A 17,412-nucleotide genomic window follows, 5' to 3' on the forward strand; every position below is an offset into this window, starting at 1 on the left:
GGTCACCACAGCGAGGTCTGTGGTCCTTTCACAGAGCAACATCTGCATATCAATAACCTATCAACGATTTTCCCTCACACCTACTTTCCTTTTTGGCTCTGTAATGCTTCCTCCCTAATCACCAATAATGAGAGATCTCTTTACACAGACAGAGGAACTTTGCTCCCACTGCCTCTCTTCAGCGCCCTTCCTCAATTACCATTCCTTATTTCTTCTCCCCAACCTGCAGTTATATAAATTGCTCCATTGTTCCAGAGACATCACTGAAGCTTCATTAGCTCAAGTAGGAGACTAGAGAAGAGAGAAAGCAAGGAGCTTTTGTTGAACAACACCTGTCTGGGATAATTAATGAGATTTGCCGAGAGGGATGGCCTCTGAAATTGGGAAGATGTGATTGTACTTTATTTGAAAGAATGCTAATGATTTTCCTTCCACATTTGTAAATGAACATGCATTTTCATAGCAGAACTAGGACGGAAAGATGGTAGGTTAGCGTCCTTGCTAGAAAGAAGTTTAACAACATGATTTCTATGAGGAAGGATCAATTTTTCATAACCCCAGCTCCCATGCAGTGACACCAGCACAACTTTGCAGCATAGACCTGGTCTTGAAAAAGAGACCTTCTCCACTCTGCAGAACTCATTCTGCAAATAGATGGGACACAAGAAGGAGTATTATCTTTACTTGTGATGTGGGAATTGCAGACAAGAATGAAAACACTTTGCTAGCTGCCCTGGATGAGTGCCACAAAAGGCAAAAGCTCTCTCGATTTCTAACCCCACAAAGCTAGCCTTTCATGCAAGGTTTCACAGATGTCCTTGCGAACCGTAGGGAACTCACAGCACTTCTGCGTTCCCTTAACCTTGACTTAAATCTCCTCCTTTCCCCCTTACCACTGCACAACATACTTTTCCACCAATATAGTCATATTTGCAGGATTAAGGAATTATGGGGTTTAGAAAAGCAACTAGGAATTCTGCAGGGTGAAAGGTATTATCTATAACCTGGTACCATCATTTTATTGAGATACAAAACTATCATTGGCATTCACTTCAACAAACCCACTGCTACCTGGGAGAGGAAGGCTCCTACATACCTCAAAGGCAAGAAAACCCAGCTCTGTCCCTAAACCTGTTGTGAGCTCAGGAACGCTGATGACTCATTAAATCTGCACCATTTTTATTGCTATAGTCCAGGATGCGTGAGTATTACTTATTACTAGGCATTTACAAGCCCCGTATTCTTACTCCATAATTTACAAGCCGCTTGCACAGTCTGGGTACAAAAGGGAACTAATATTTAATCCAATTACTAAACATTATAGGTAGAGCTATGCGTGCACATTTCTGGGGGAAGAACAAGACTATTATTTTTCCATTTGTAAAATTCTACAAACGGAAATATTTTTTTTAAATGACTCAGATGCACCAGGCAGGACATTTTGCTGTGTTGTAAAGGCGTTTCTTATACATCCAATACCTGGTTAATAATTCCTAGGACCCCCTGCCATAACATACAATGATTATGTATCAGAGATGGCAAGGAAAGGGTACAAAGGTAGGTAGTTGTGGGGGGTGTGTGTGTACAAACATCACAGGTATCCTTCCCGTGCATGTAAATGCAGATTTCACTACAAAAATAGAGTTTTTATAGGCAGACTGTGCCCACAACTTAGGCATGTGTTCTTTTAAGCACAAAAATGCACCTGTGATGCAACACTGAGTTTTGAATTATTTTTAACACAATATCCTAGGATTTAGCAGCACGATTAACACTGAAGGAGAGCTGCATTCACAAACAACAAGCTCTCTGCTAGAAGGGCAATGACAGTTCTGGCAAATTTTGTAGCTGTTAAGTAACAGCTCACACACAGCTTTAGTCATTAGAAGCTGTTTATTAAACAACAAACAATACTGGGAGTTGCATATATAATTCCTTGAACATGAGGTTGCATGTACACCCTGCAGTGTTCATGAACTGATGATGGATTGACAAAGCAGAGCAATTACCCTCCATTATGAAAATAATTTACACTCTAAGAAGCATAAATTTAATACACCACTACAACTAAAGCACTGTTTAGTATCTCTGATACAGCTTCTATTCAAAGTATACAGGGATAAAGTAATATGTATAATATTTGCATGAAGCCTATGTTAAGTGATCCGAGAACTAGGAATTAAGCTGTTATTCCAGCGTTTTCATGAAAGTAACAAGTAAGAAAATCCTTTGTTGCTGCTGTTATTACTTTTAATCGAAATGAAGGTTGCAAAGTACTTTACAGAACTATACAGACAGAAGAATGCTGACATACAGCTACCTCTAGAGTAAGGGAAAGGCTGAAGCACGCATGGATGACTGTCATTGCAAGTCTACAGCAACAAGGTAAATTAAAACCTCAGCAGAGGACCAAAATGCCCAACATATCCTTCCTGAAGCTCTCACTCAGAAGCAGCCATGCAGACTGAAGTATGCAGAACAGTTCATCTATTTCAGAAAAAGAGCTGAAATCCCTTAGAAATTCCCCCTCAGAAGTCCCCCATGCTCCTGACCCCTGATACAAAGAGACCATCTCAAAAATAGTTTCTGAGAACATGGGTTTGAAAATAATTTGCTTTGAAAAAAATAGAAATACAACCACCCTTCATTCATCTCTTGAGAGGCTGCCCCAGCTAAAGTACTGAACAGGAGACTAAGAACTGGGAAATCAACTATTTAAGGTCATTATGATCAACTCATCTTAATAACCATGTTTTCATCTCAGCAATTAATTCACTGAGTACCATCACTATGCACCACTTTAGTAGAGTACCTTTCAATCACAGTTTGTAAATAGGAAAAATTTCTAATCAATATTAATCACTGACAACTGTGGCATGACAAGTTATCAAATCAGCACGTACTACAACAGAATTGCCTCCTCCAAACCAAAACATGAACTTTGGTTAGCCTAAATGCCACTTGTACGAGAATCTTTGCAGAAGTATTTGTGTGCTGACAGGATATACCAAACTGCCTTAGAAAAACAGATGTATTAACGACCAAAGACTAGAACAAGCATAAAATATTTTGAGAACATCTGAACAAGTTCCTTGTTTATTCAATTACATTTGTGACTCTCTGCAATTATTTTCTCCATTAATATATAAACGCTCAGGCTTTACTAACATGAAAGTGGGTATATAGCTATTTTTTAGCTTGAATATTCACTAAAAGCAAATTTCCAACTGTGCACTCATTCATCAAGCGACCTGGTTAGTTAAATGTATTACTGGTTTTGTTCCAGACTAAATACATTAGCAAATTAACTTCTGTAGCACTAACTTAATTTAGTCTTAATATACAATTCTAGAACTGTTCTCTGTTGATCAGTTTCATAAGCCACTTCAATACATTTACAAGCATTAAATAAATCCCTATCTTTAGAACATTTAATTAGTGATAATTTACATAAATTAGCAGCACTGGTTAATAAACTGTTTCACGTGGCAATCTTTGTTACTCATCTACAAATCAAGTTTTATTTACTGTGAAAAAAATCCTGAATGCCTTCAAAAAAACCCAGAAGATAACTGAGTTGGCTCATAGAAAGCTCCTGAATGCTAAAATGGACTGCAATAGCATGAAGAGGGTAGAATGGATACTGGAGGATTTTGGGGAGGGCAGATGCAAAGCAGCATCTGAACTGGGCATCTCTTCAGTGAGTCGTGTATTTCTGTGCTTCTCCGCCCACATTCAGGTGAAGTATTTTGAAGCTACAAATGCAAATAAGACATATATGGTTAGCTGGAAGTTACACTTGTACAAGCCACCTAAAAAAGGACTAGCACTACACTAAGTTGTTTCCAGATTCCAGGTCCTCTGCCTTGCCACAGAATTTCTGTGTGACTCTGCAAGCCATTGGGATCCAAATGCAAACAGATATTTAAATTCAAAGTTTCTAAAATTCAGTGGGATGTAGACTTTTCCCAGCCTGGCTAGGTTTGGACCTCAGCCTCCTATGATTCATTTTCTACCACTGAAAGAAGGTTAATAAATCACCCTCAAACATAATGTATTGCAGTATTATATTTAAAAAAAAAAAAAAGGATGTAAAACACATGAAATTTTCATCTCTCAAAGCCATTTTCCTAATGGTGATAAATTAGTTAATGAAGCTAGAAAAGTTTGGTTGGTATAGAAACAGAGATGAGTTAGCTTACCAAAATAAAATAAATTTTTTTATATCTATAGTTACAGGGCCATAAGGACCTTGCAGAGCTAGCATGGACTTAACCCATCACATAGATGGGCAAGCTTCAAAACCACAAGTTCTGGTACTGCAGATACTGTTACCAGTTTTTGTTTTTCTAGACAGAGGTCACTGTCCCAGTAATTGTTGATTAGAACTACTGTTTTCAACTTCCACTACATGTCTGGTGTGGGGGTGGGTAAGTGAAGGAAATAAACATTGTCTAAAATAATGCAGTAAAAAAATGTTGATTTAATACAGTGACCTTCTACCAGGTTATTTTTTAAATGTGATAAATGTGTGTCCTGCCTGGACAAAGCAAACTAGCTGCCCAAACTCATCTTCCTGATTTGTAACAGAGGAAAACAACAGGAAATGAATGGCCACAAAACAGTATGAGTTCATGAATAAGATAATCAAAATATGGATACTTCATCTGTAATAGCACAGATGTCTTCTTGACAACCAGTGTTTTAGCAATTACATTGCCTCATGCAAATATTTTTCTTCATAAGCATTCTCCACTTTTAGTGGAAGATTAATTTATCTAGATTTATACAGTGAATAGCTAACTTCTATCAATGGTTGATTAGTGTGTGTACAAAGGATGTACTGGGTGGGGATTCACATGTCTTTGGAAAACAGTGATGTTCCAATCTCAATGGTAATTAAGCACTGAGGAACCAAATGTCAAGATTCAAATGAAAAATCTTTAAAACTATGACCAAGCTTTTCCATATGCTAAAATTGATCCCAAACCATAGATTTTTCTAAAATATTGACTCTTACCTACACATTGACTATTGATTTTTTCAGTTACAAAGACAAAAAGGTACCCGCTGGGGATTTGAATAACAAAAGATAATTTGTTCTGCCGTTAGTTTTTAGTCCTGCTTTTTGATCGGTGCTAATAAACCTGGATCTAAGTGCATTTCTAAAGTGTGCATTTTAAAAGGTGATGTAGTCTGTATAAAACATTTTCAGCATATATGAACAAGCACAAGGCTCTTCATGTTTTCTGCCTTATTTTACCCAATAACCATAACATAAAATAACAGCATTTGAGTATACTGCAATGCTACATTAAGGTAAAAAAAAAACCAAACCAACAAACAAAACCAACCTGGGCCTGGGTCACCACTGCATTATACCAGAGTGACTCCAATTAAAATTAATGGAATATTACCAGAATAAAAAGGATTGTAACAAAGTCACACCCGTTACCTCTTACTGAAATTGATCATGCAGACATGAGTTAGTTATTAAACCATAATTACATGGTTTAATAGTATGGCTAGTCTTTTGTCTTCAGTCATCATTCAGGAAACACATATATAGTACACAAATACTTCCACTTGGTGACATAACAGTATAGCAATAAGCAAAGAATAGAGCCTAACCAAGGAATGCACACTTCAGGGAGTCAAAGCAATTTTTCATATAAACAAGGGCAGAGGAAAAAAACCCAAACAACCTAACCCTGTGGATAAGAAATCAGACACTGTTAAGACCTCCTTGGACAATCCTATTTCAATCAGGAAAGAGATGAAAAATCACTCTCAGTAGCAAAATGAAGGACAAACACAATCTTAATATTAAAACAAGGTTGATAAAAATCTCTCTGCCTTTGTCCTACCAGCTATATTTTATGTCTCAGAAAAATGGGCACATACCAGATAATAAATTTCAGAACCACATAGAGAAAAATCAAGAGTGCAGCCTGAAGGTAGCTTTGTTCTATTATCAAGAGCTGCAAAATCATTCCTCATCATTACTGCCACACATATATAACCTTCCCTCCAAATATTAATAACGTCAGTCTTTCCAGACCTCTGTAGTTCAGGCACAATTAATCCCTGTTTAACAAGACAGGGAAACTTGTTAATGGGGAACAGCATTGGAAACTGCAGTATGGAAACAAACAGAAGAAAAGAAAGCTGTTCTTTAAGAGCCAGGCACACATCAATATCAGGATAAAGTTTTAATTTATATCAAAGCCATTTTCACAATGGTGATGAATTTCATTATTAATAGAAGTGGTCCAAAACCAAAATACAACTTTCACAGGAACAACAGGGCTGTAGACCTGTTGAAGGGATGATGAGCTTCAAACTTACTTGTTCTCTACACACACTGCACAATGAACTACTGCTCCCAAAAAGCTTCATCTCTCATAGCTTGTATGCAAGACAACAACCTCCAGATGATGGGCTACAGTGTCCCCAAAAATAAGAGCTCCCAAAGTAAAGGTAATCTTGCTACTAGTAAAAATCCATTTTTACACAACGATATTCATAGAAATATTAAGTCAAAACATGTATTGTCTTTTAATTTCCATGGTGGAGTTAACAGTTCAAGCAACACATTAGCATTCCAGCAGCCTGTCTGCTCCCTATTTACATTCCACCTGCCATTCAATTAATAACTCATTAAGTAGCACACCTGCAACACACCTCTGGTGCCAACATCAACCTTACATTGCAGGTATCAGGCAATGAGCCCAGTTAGCAACATCCTGTGGAAGACAAGACAGCAAAGAAGTTAGATTGGTGTTCTGTATCCAGCAGCTTGTACAAACACGTGCAAACTACAGCAAGGTCCTGTTCTACCAGCACTAGCATCTCTGGTTCACAGCCATTCCTGTAATTTGAATCAATATGGTCATGAGTTTTCAAACATGTTCGAGTACCTATTCACTTACCACAAATTCACTTAATAAAAATCACTATGAAGAGGCTTAATAAATACACATACAATAATACAATGCAAAAAGAAGCCCAGTGAGATCTGACACTCTGGCAGCCCTCACTTCTCACTGTATTCAAGCAACTGGTGACCTACCACCGCTTTAACAGCTCAACTCTAAGCACACAGTGTCGGGATGAACACAGGCAGACACTACCCAGCAGCTGGTGTCACATCCTGCCCCTCCGTCCCTTCGCTGCAGCCGAGCTGGGCTGCTGTCTGCCGCTATCTGCACCCTCCGCCCAGCGTGGGCCACAGGCTGGAGGCAAGCCTTGCTCTCCTCCCAGCATGGTGCTGCAGCAGAGCAGAGCCAGTGAGTACAAGTTCAGCGGGGGTCTCATTTTTATTACTGTCAGTTCAGTTTGCTGCAAACACTTTCTCATTCAGCTTAAAAAAATATTATGTAGTATAAAAAAGTGATTTACAAAACCATATAAGTAAAGCAGATTGCAAAAGATACCATACTTAAACACACCAGTTCAATGTTTTAGTTAATGTCCTGCAATGAATCCTCATTATCCCTATGTTTAAAAAGCATGGTTCTTTTTAATGCTTGTTTTTACATTAACATTTCATTTTCTTTTTCTGTTCAATTGATACCACCTACACTTTCTGAGAACTTACAAAGGGGGAGAGGATTGTAAATAAAAACAAAAAACCACAATTCACACTAAAATACTGTTGTAATCATGGACCAAAAATGTATTAAAAAGATGAGTCCTAGAAATGTAAAGTGCTAAACAAAATTATGGCTCAAGCTTCTCTAGGAAATAGAAAACAGACTGGACTTCAATTCATGTTAAAATAAGGCTTATTGTCAGCATGAGAAATAAAATCCCCCACCTCTTTCCTCTAGTCAACTTGAAAATCAAGGACAACATCAAAGGTTTCATCAGAGGAAAGCAAAAGCTAGTTAAGGAAAGTCATGCAGAAGAAAGCCAGCAAAATCCCTCCAAAACCTAAAGCAACATAAGCCTGCCCACCCCGACCAAAAAAAAAAGGAAAAAAGTGGGAAGTCCTATAGCACATCATTCTTCTCTGAAACAATTCATCATTCTCTCTCTTAACCTGATTTTCTTCTCTGTTCCTAGACATAAACCAAGTTTCTTTTGTAAATACCTTATTTTCAGCATAACCAGAAGTTACTTCTCAGTTCTGTACCTCATAATTAGAATGGGATGCAAGAGATCTTCATGCCAATACTGAAGGAGCCCTAACAGGAACTCGGCCCAGGCTGTTAACTCCGTATTGTGCTGGGTAGCACACAGCCCCTCCTTTTGTTCAGCATTAATGCGGGGACCCCAAGCAGGAGGTTACTTCATTTGGTATAAGTGTATATTGACTACAGTACGTTCAAACTCCCACACACAGTCGTTCCAACACTAAAGCTGGAGCTCTCCGGCCCTCTGCATTGACAGATGAAGGAGTATGTGCTCCTGCAAAGCCTCTTTGAACCCTATCAGCATGTGGTTAGGAGCTTGGTACTGTCATCTCAGAACAGGCGGCTGAAATGTTAAGAACAAAGAAACCAATTATATGATCAATAGACATGTAGCAACCTGCTGTGCTTTTGGCACATCAGTACTCAAAATACTCTCCACTCCAAGAACTGAGGTTGTATGAGCACTAGGAAGTAAGGGTGAAAGCTCCTCCTGCGAGCACAGAGGCTTTTCACAGCACCACCTGGCATTCCCAAAGACTGCTAAATACCAAAATACGCAAAGTATTTGTAGGTATCAAACGTTCTGCAAAGAAGCTGCACCAGCTTTTGTGTTCAGACAATCTTCTCCTGGTTTTATTAAATGTGACTGAAACACACGTAGCAATAGAAGGATAAACAACAGTGACGCCTAAAAATGCTGCACAAAACCAAAGAGAAAGACAGAACTATTCAGTTCTACCTAATTCAGTTTGGTAAATCCCAGGGATGAAGTAAGTATGAAACAAATCATGAGAGCAACTTTGGGATTTAATATTCATTTTTTCCTGATCATATTTATACCATTATCACTGCTTAGAACGCATAGATTACTTTCCATACCTGATCATGGATAGAAATACTCAGAATGTGAATTCAGGAGAGGTAGTTACCTGTTTTGCCCATATTTTTATTAAATAATTCAGGCATTTGAGTTGACCTTGCACTTTTTCAGAATAAAAACCTGCTGCTCTTAAGAATAAGAAGGATATGCACCTTCTTTCTTATACAGGCAAAGTTAGTTCTAATTCATAATCACAGAGCTGATCCCATCACTGATAGCACAGGAGCGTGTGAGTTGAGCTTTAATTAAGAGATTGAACGAGACTGCCCCTTTCAGCCATAGGCAGTCAGGGAAAAAAGTCCATCGTTCACAGAGTCCGAGAGAGCCAGTCTTTTAAGGCTGCATCATTCAGAAGCGTTAGAATATTAGAGATCAAACAAAATGTGCAAAGTGACAGGAGCAGAGAGTATTATCACCTTCGCTGTAGCGTACAGAAAAAAGTAATTAGAAGCTACGGCTGATTCCTTTTTCTAAACCCACCGAGTAATTCCCACTACTGCTGGTACAGTAGAAAATAGCCAATTTTAGTTTAAACATAATGAAATCCTTATTTATAAGCTAACAAAGCTTAACCAAAGACAAGTGATAGGCGTGTGTTCATAATGCACCAAGCTGTCCTTAAAACTTAATACTGTATTTCCTGAAAAAACAAAGCCTAGTTTACAAACACCACATCTTTCTGTTTTATGATGGTGCTAATGAGTTTACTTTGTACTCTGCTGATGTGACAAGGTATGTACAAGGTTTGTAATTCCACACTGCCAGTATGGAAGACAAAGTTAATCTATTTTAAAAGTCAAGAAACAGAAGTAAAGGCTCAAGAACAATAGTTTCTCTTGACTACTGAAGTACGTGTCTCAGCATTCCACAAGTCTGTTAGGGTCCCTTATGAAAAAGCTTACTAACATGCTTTGATAAATTTTGACTTTTCACTATCAAGATAATCATTACACAGAATATAACCAGAATATACAGAAGCAGCTCTTTTTTCAGCATGAGGAGAGGGCAAAGACCCACTGTTCTACACGACGATTTATGAATTCCTACAGCAAAATTTAAGAACTGCTCACAAAACGGCACAGTTAAAAAAAGGGGAGGCAAAGAACGGTATTTTTCTTTTATTTGAAATATCTAAGCCTAGAATTTCCCAGAACATTGCTTGAGACTCCTCAAGGAAACTGGAGAACTCAGAAGAGAGTCTCAAAATGACTGTTCCCTGATGATTTTATACAGCTACTTAGCTGCTGCCAGCATTTAAAGAGTTAATTATTTACACAAACAAGGAAATAATTTCAATCATTAATTGCAGCTGTTTCATGCTCCTCCTTCCTAAAAATACTGAGCAACTGGTGCCTCCTCTGAGACAAAAAAACACACCCAACAACAAAACAGGAGAAAGAGATGACTGAAAGTGGTTACGGTACAAAAAGAGATGAACATGGGACCACCTTGTTTTATTTCAGAATTTTTGATTAGTGAAAACTGAGAAGTTACTGCACTCTGATTCAGAAAGCAAGCCAGCAGCTCCTGCAGATCCTGAGTTTCAGTAATTTCTATTAGGTAGCATTCTCTTAATTCCATAATTAAATACCTAATGTCAAACAAGGTCCAGGTTTCTAATTCAACACCCATCACGATCACAATTTTCAAATTTTGTTGTAAAACATGACACACCTCAAAGGTGAACAAACAAAATCCTTCCAATGCAGCAGTCCAGAACAAATCCACATGCCATGCCGCTTGCACATAAAAAAACCACAACCCATTAAAAAACCAAAACCACACAGATGCAATCTAATCAAATTATGGGGTTTTTTTTCCTCCTTCCACTACAATTCACAGTAGTTCTGGTTCCTACCACTTGACTGGGCTTTGCCCTCGTGATTGTTCTGTCTTCACATAAGCATCATACAGTTCTCTCAAATGCAGCAACAGCTCCTCTAGGTTGTCTCCTGTCAATGCAGACAGTGCAATGACCCGGATATCTATCTGTTCTTTAAGGAGTGGCAGATTGATCCTGGACTGAGCAAGGTCAATCTTGTTCCCGATGACAACACAAGGCCTCTCAGACAATCCTTTTTTATATTGTTCCAGTTCGTACTTTAAGTCTTGCAGCTGAATCCACGGCTGAGACACAGAGAGATCCACCACATATAAGAGAAAGTGGCAGCGTTCAATATGCCTTAGGAAGGCCATCCCAAGGCCCCTGTTTTGATGAGCACCTTTTATTAGGCCAGGAATGTCAGCAACTACAACGAGAGAAATTCCACAGTGAATCCAACATATGCAACAACAACAACAAAAAAAAACACAAACCAAAAACCAAATCTAGTCTTTTACTGGCCAGTGCAAGTACTTTTAGAATGACACCTCAATGCACCAATATTAAAGCACACCTCACGTTAAGTTTGGCTGCTATTACCTTTTAAAACCCCTAAATTTAGATTATTCCAGTGGAGGCAAAATACAGAATGCTAGTTTGGTATTAAGGGCACATATAAGTGAATGTGAAACGGGCTTTCAGTATTGTTTTGTTTGAAGTTCTTTAGAACTAGTAAGAATTCTACAGAACTGCTAACCTTACTTCTGCAAACCTTACTTCTGCAGCATTTCAAAGAGTAACCCAGGTGATACAAACTGCTATCAAGGTACACACAATGTACTACAATTCTGACCTGCTACTTGTTCATAGTCTTGATAGTGGACAACGCCAACGTGGGGATTTAGGGTTGTGAATGGGTAGGCAGCCACTGCTGGCTTTGCCCTGCTGATTGCTCTCAAAAGCGATGATTTGCCAGCATTAGGAAAGCCAACCTGGAATACAAACACTCATTAAAGCCACAGTTCTAGTTTAATCCCATTATAAAAAAAAATCTGTAAGGTTTTGCAGATGTGGCAAGGTTCTTCCAGCATGAATATAATATTAATTTTGCATACTTAGTTCTGAAAAGCATCCTGGTTTCCCTTTTTTGTTTCTCCTAAACCCTATTTATATGTGTATTTACTCATAAACATTAGATCAAACATAGAAGGGTCCCCTTAACTTTCTTTTGTGCCATCTTAAGTATTTACTTTGTTCAAAGTCAAAAGAGTATATAACATAAGATTTCTTTTATCCTGAAATAATATTACAACACTTTGCCCTGCACTTCCCATTTTATGTATTTTCTAACTCTGATTTATTATTTTCCAAAAGAATTCAGAACTGGCTTTGTCCCTGATTCAGTTACATAGTTTGGCCTTCAAGTAACCAGAACGCCTACAAGTTTGGGATTTTCATAGCCTTGACATCAAAGAATTAAACTGAAACTTGGCCTTCTGGGAAGAAGGCAAGAATTTAAACAAACCTATCCCAGAAATGACGTTACTCCGGGATACCCTACAGCTGACATATGATAGCTACATAGATGGTCAATAATCCCCTGATGAAAGTAGATCTAATCCTAAATTCTCCTATTCGCTGATGTCAGACACTCTGAATTCTTGTCAGAGGAAGTAAAGTAGAGAACAGATTCATCTCAGGTTTCCAAATGAGTGTCAAAAATGTGAGAAGTGGACCAGAGTGTCCAGCTGGTCAGAGAATTAAGTGTATTGATCCACCAATGCCAACTCTTTTCTCAGTCTCTAAATAAATTCACCAAATTCTGCTACACCAGACAGTTATTCTGCAGTTGTTGAACTACAGCAAGAACTCTTTGCAGCAAAGCATAATTTTAACAGCTTTACCAGCTGGTGTTAAAACATTTCCATACTTAAAAATGAAAACAGCTTAATCCCTAAGTTTACTTAGCATTCATGTCTAAACAGTATTTTCATTTCAAAGGATGCTAAACCTGGAACTAACAAAGTCAAATGTTTAATATCTGTAGAAAGACAAATACAGGGATGAAATAGATGATTTGAACTTTATCAATTTTCTTTTTCAAAAAAAACCCCCAAGAAAACAGAAACTAATTTAGAAGACCTCTTCACACTTTATTGTTCATGTGCAGAATCAAAAGACAAAAGACTGCTGTACATCATCAGTGAGTCTGTTACTGATGAATCCTGCATATCGCTTTTCTATATATAGTGTTGATTTTAGCAACAGTAGGATGACATCAAGTAGCAAGAGAGCGACAGCTCTGCAAATCACTTTGGACACCCTTCTACCAAGTAACAGCAAGAAAGCATTGAGTTGCATCTCTAAACAAGCAAGCCAAAAGGCTAAGAAAAACGTAATCAAACATTATTTCTTCAGTCACTCAAGTGTCATCCTGCAATGATAAGGAAGTTTAAGAATCACAGCAACACTCACCAATCCTGCATGAGCTGTTGTCTTCAGTTCCAAATGGAGGACCCTTTCCTGACCTGGCTCTCCTGGAGTAAATAACGTTGGAGCTCGGTTTTCATTGGAAAGAAAAAAGCGATTACCTTTCCCTCCAGCTCCTCCATAAGCTGCAACATACTCTTCACCATGTTGAGAAAGGTCTGCCACAACTTTCCCATCCTCCTTAACCACTGTACCTAGAGGGACCTTAAAGCAAAAAGAGATGCAAGCATTACACTGATACTCAAAGTCTGCAGCAGAGCTGTCTTCAGCAGATCCTTTACCGCCTTTCAGATTTGTTGAAAATCATTCCTCCACGCTGGGGAACCCAAAAAGAGAAAGGTACTTCATGAGGCTCACTTTCTGAACCCAAACAGCACTGTCAGACATTTACACTTCATTAAAATGTACTATAACCCTCTTTCTCTTTTATTCAAAGAAGCCAAAGCACAGTAGTGAGCTAAGAAACATATTGCAGGTGTGAACCAAAACAGGCACGTTGAAGACAAAAAAAAAATATGAAAGAAAAAAAGTCTGCTCCTATTTAAGTAGTTCTGCATTATAATTGCTCTAGGCATATGACCCCTAGAAGTAAAGCAAATCAGAACCATATTTGGTTTGGCCAGATGTACCTTCCAAAGAAGTCTAATTTTCATGAACAATTTAAAGCAGCAGGATCTGCCTGTGTCCCCGCCAGCCCTATCTCAGCAGAGACAGCACACAAGGCTCCCTGAAAAAGCACACATGAGATTTTCTCACAATAAGGTCATCCAGCTTGAAAATCAGCAGTGTTAACACAAAGCTAACACACTAGCATGCAACCTTAATTTACTTACTTTAATATACACATATGCACCATTAGCTCCGTAACAGTTTTTGCTTCCTCCTTTCTCTCCATGAAAACCCTGATAGAAGGGGAGGACTGAAGAAAGTGATTTCATTTGCTGGTCAGCTGTAAAGCAAAAATACACATATTTTAAACACACTGTTTTAGTAGAAGAGGCACAGAAGAGCAACCTCTTGACTGTCCTTTCCCTTTCTGAATATTGCATGAATGCATATCCTATTTACTGTCTCAACAATAACATATCAGGGAAGACTAATATTAATGTAAGTTATGATGAAGTTTAACTGCCTTTACTTATCTGCTTAGGTTTATTAACTATGCACTTTATTAACTGGTCATTCCAAAATCAACCATTACAACATACTCTGGAAAATTCGTTTGCTAGATTAACAGATTTTGCAGCAGGGTGGTAGCAGAAGCAGCTTTACCCATCTTAAAGAGTAAAATCTGATCAGATCCCAGCCTTATCATAACATAGTCAGGCACGAGCCACTAAAATGTCTGCAAAATACCTTTATTTTCAAAATTATTTCTAAGGCCGTCAGTGTTATTTGTGTCACTGTTACCACAGCTCAGGGCAAAGCTTAAAAAGCAAAGACATCTTACACAGAAATAACCATTTTAACATTTTTGACATTTACATTTACCATTTCCTACCACACATGTAGAGGTTTTTTTGCTGGAGGGGTGGGGTGTTAAGCGATAAAACACAAAACAAACCACATTTAGTGAGTTTTACCTTTCAAAATGATGTGACCGCCATCACCTCCATTTCCACCACTAGGACCTCCAAATATCTTTCTGGGTTCACTATAAAAAGAACAACCCCCTTCTCCTCCTCGTCCTCCAACCACACGCACTTTCCGGTGATCCACGAAATAGCGTGTCTGTAACAAGGATGGGGTTTGTACCCTTTAAGTACAGTTTATCAGAGTCATTTTCCAAGAAGTTGACTGTTGTGCAAAACTTAGTAATATGCAGACCTGCTATTCCTAGTCATGATGAGTTCCATTCAACAGTAAAAAAAAAAATTATCAGAACTCTGCTGTCATTCACAGATCAACTAAATACAGTATACTAAGTATAACAATAAAGAACAATAGTTCTCAAAAGTCTTTTTCAGAACCCTCTTAAAAGTACATGCCTGAGGCTATGCTGATATAACCTAATGCAGCAGCTCAGATACTAAAAGTACAAAATTCACATTAGGGAACTAGTAACAGGAAGAGTATCCTTTTAATACAGTTGTATAATGCTGACAGGTAGCTCAAGAGAGCTATCACACTATAAAGGAAAACCACTCAGTAATTGTGTCCCTACTCATGAAAACAAAAATTAAAACCAAAAAAAATATATATACACATAAGCTTTTCACTTCTTTAAATTGAACTGAAATTTAAAAAAAGGACATAGTGCATGTTCGGGAGGGATATTCTCATACCACTTCACACTTCCTATACCAGGTGAGGAAATTAAGGCAAACTTCAATCTTCTAACAATTCAGAAAAGTATTAAAGACAAAGAATATAAAGTATTTATAAACAGAATAAGTAGAGGAAATCTTAATATATGCCACAACCGGTTGCTCAGGGGCTAAAAAAATACAGTGTAAAGAGAATTCCAGATCTCAGCTCTATTTCTGACATTAACTTAATATTCGACTTCTAGCAAACTAAGTATGCTGCATTGTTTCAGCTTTTCTGTCAGCAAAATAGGTTTGATAATTTTTACCTATCTCCAGGAAGTGGGCTGAAATCCCCAAGGTAAAATATTAGAGAAGTAAATTCATATAGGCAGGTGAAATTCTTTATTTATCGGGATGAAAAGAGATAGCATGGCCTTGATTGCGGTAACATTCAAATTCTGTCAATTACTAAGAGACTTCATAATGAGAATGAGCAATAAGGGTCACTTTAATTAACAGCCCAAACGGTATGTGAGGGGGAAAAAGTCTTATTAGTATTATGGTAACAAGATAATAAACTGAAAACCCCTGACTCTTGGTAATTAAAGTCATACTATAACCACTGATTTCTTTAAAAGCCTGTTTTAGAAAAGTATTTGGCACCACCTCACGGAGAGACAGGAAAGTATTGCTTTAAACGGGAAGTGATTTATTGATCTTTAGAAAATAAGATTTTCTATAGACGTTTAACTAGAAAATGAATAGTAAGAAAAAGTTCTAGAACGTGGCACGTTCTCTGACATAAAAAGCTCTTTGTTTGGCAGTTGACTACTATGCAAGACTATAAAAACAGTGAGAAACAAAACAGTATTTTAGCTTTAAAGCTATGTAAGACTTCTGCTTTCTCGTCTTTCTGCCCGAGCGGTCCTGAGGCTGAAGTAACACCGTTACTACAATCCTTCTGAACACCCATGCTGTCACGGGGCAGATTTATTTCCTCACTATTCAGCAAGTTTACTACATTTACAAAAATATTTCCTCACATCAAAAGTGTATCTTTGATCACTGTGAGGAGAAAACGGCAAGGAGCAGGTGAGCTGTTTTCTGACGCGTGGCTGGGAGGTGCCCACCCAGCAACGTAACTGCACTGCACACCAGCAGCTGATTTACTTCAGGTCTTACCAGTTTCCTTTCCGAAATGACTCTTTTTTGCCTCAGCCGCCTGTTCTGTGACCACCTCGCGCAGGTTGTGGAGAAAGACGGCTGCCAGCTACCCGCCGGCAGCCGCACCGGGCTGAGGAAGAGGAGGGCCAACCTCCACGGGGGCCGGCCGCCCAGCCCAGCCCAGCACCGCGGCAACATGACGCTGGCCGCCGCCGGGTCGGCCCGGTCGCCCAGTCCGGGCCAGCCCCGGGACAACATGGCGCCGGCCGCCGCCGCGCCGTGACAGCCCGGCCGGAGCGCAGCCGCGGCCCGGCCCGCCCCGCGCCGCGCACGCGCGGTTGCGCCGCTGTGGAGAAAGCGCGGGAAGGCGCCTCCCGCCCTCCCCGGCAGTTGCTCTCCTCAGCCTGCGGCCTCCCCTCGCACACCGGCGGCCGCTCCAGGGAGGGCGTCGAGCCTGGGCAAAGGCCCGTGGTATTTGTGCCCCAGCCTAGAATCTCCCGGACGGAGCTCGCTCCCGTGAGGGTTAAGTTGCCCCGTGAAAGAGCGGCCCTGCGCATCCCGGGGGCCGAGCAGTGCGGGGAGGCGGCGGGAAGCCTGGGAGCCCCGGTTTTGGGGTCTCTTCCCCTCAGGGGCGCGCTGGGCGTCCTGCCCGCTTCGGTCTTAACGGCG

The 17,412-nt window shown here is 39.4% G+C and overlaps 1 protein-coding gene across 1 annotated transcript; it reads right to left on the reverse strand.

The window, feature by feature from the left end:
* Window positions 1–8,742: 8,742 nt before the first annotated feature.
* Window positions 8,743–17,003, reverse strand: MTG2 (mitochondrial ribosome associated GTPase 2). The gene is made up of 6 exons (XM_074843093.1): window positions 16,762–17,003; window positions 14,914–15,061; window positions 14,164–14,279; window positions 13,316–13,534; window positions 11,694–11,832; window positions 8,743–11,267 (listed from the first exon to the last, which is right to left on the reverse strand). Exons 1-6 carry the CDS (start codon window positions 16,999–17,001, stop codon window positions 10,873–10,875), a joined length of 1,257 nt encoding a protein of 418 aa, XP_074699194.1. The 5' UTR covers window positions 17,002–17,003; the 3' UTR covers window positions 8,743–10,872.
* Between the last annotated feature and the right edge of the window lie 409 nt (window positions 17,004–17,412).

Source organism: Strix aluco, chromosome 17 (genome assembly GCF_031877795.1).
Source record: "Strix aluco isolate bStrAlu1 chromosome 17, bStrAlu1.hap1, whole genome shotgun sequence".
Taxonomy (NCBI): Eukaryota; Metazoa; Chordata; class Aves; order Strigiformes; family Strigidae; genus Strix; species Strix aluco.

Coding starts and splice junctions, on each gene's coding strand:
- MTG2 (XM_074843093.1), bottom strand. CDS start 17,001: ATGTTGTCCCGGGGCTGGCCCGGACTGGGCGACCGGGCCGACCCGGCG. Junction 13,535..14,163: donor GTGCATATGTGTATATTAAA/GTAAGTAAATTA, acceptor TTTTGCTTTAAG/GTCCCTCTAGGTACAGTGGT. Junction 11,833..13,315: donor CAACAGCTCATGCAGGATTG/GTGAGTGTTGCT, acceptor TTTGTATTCCAG/GTTGGCTTTCCTAATGCTGG.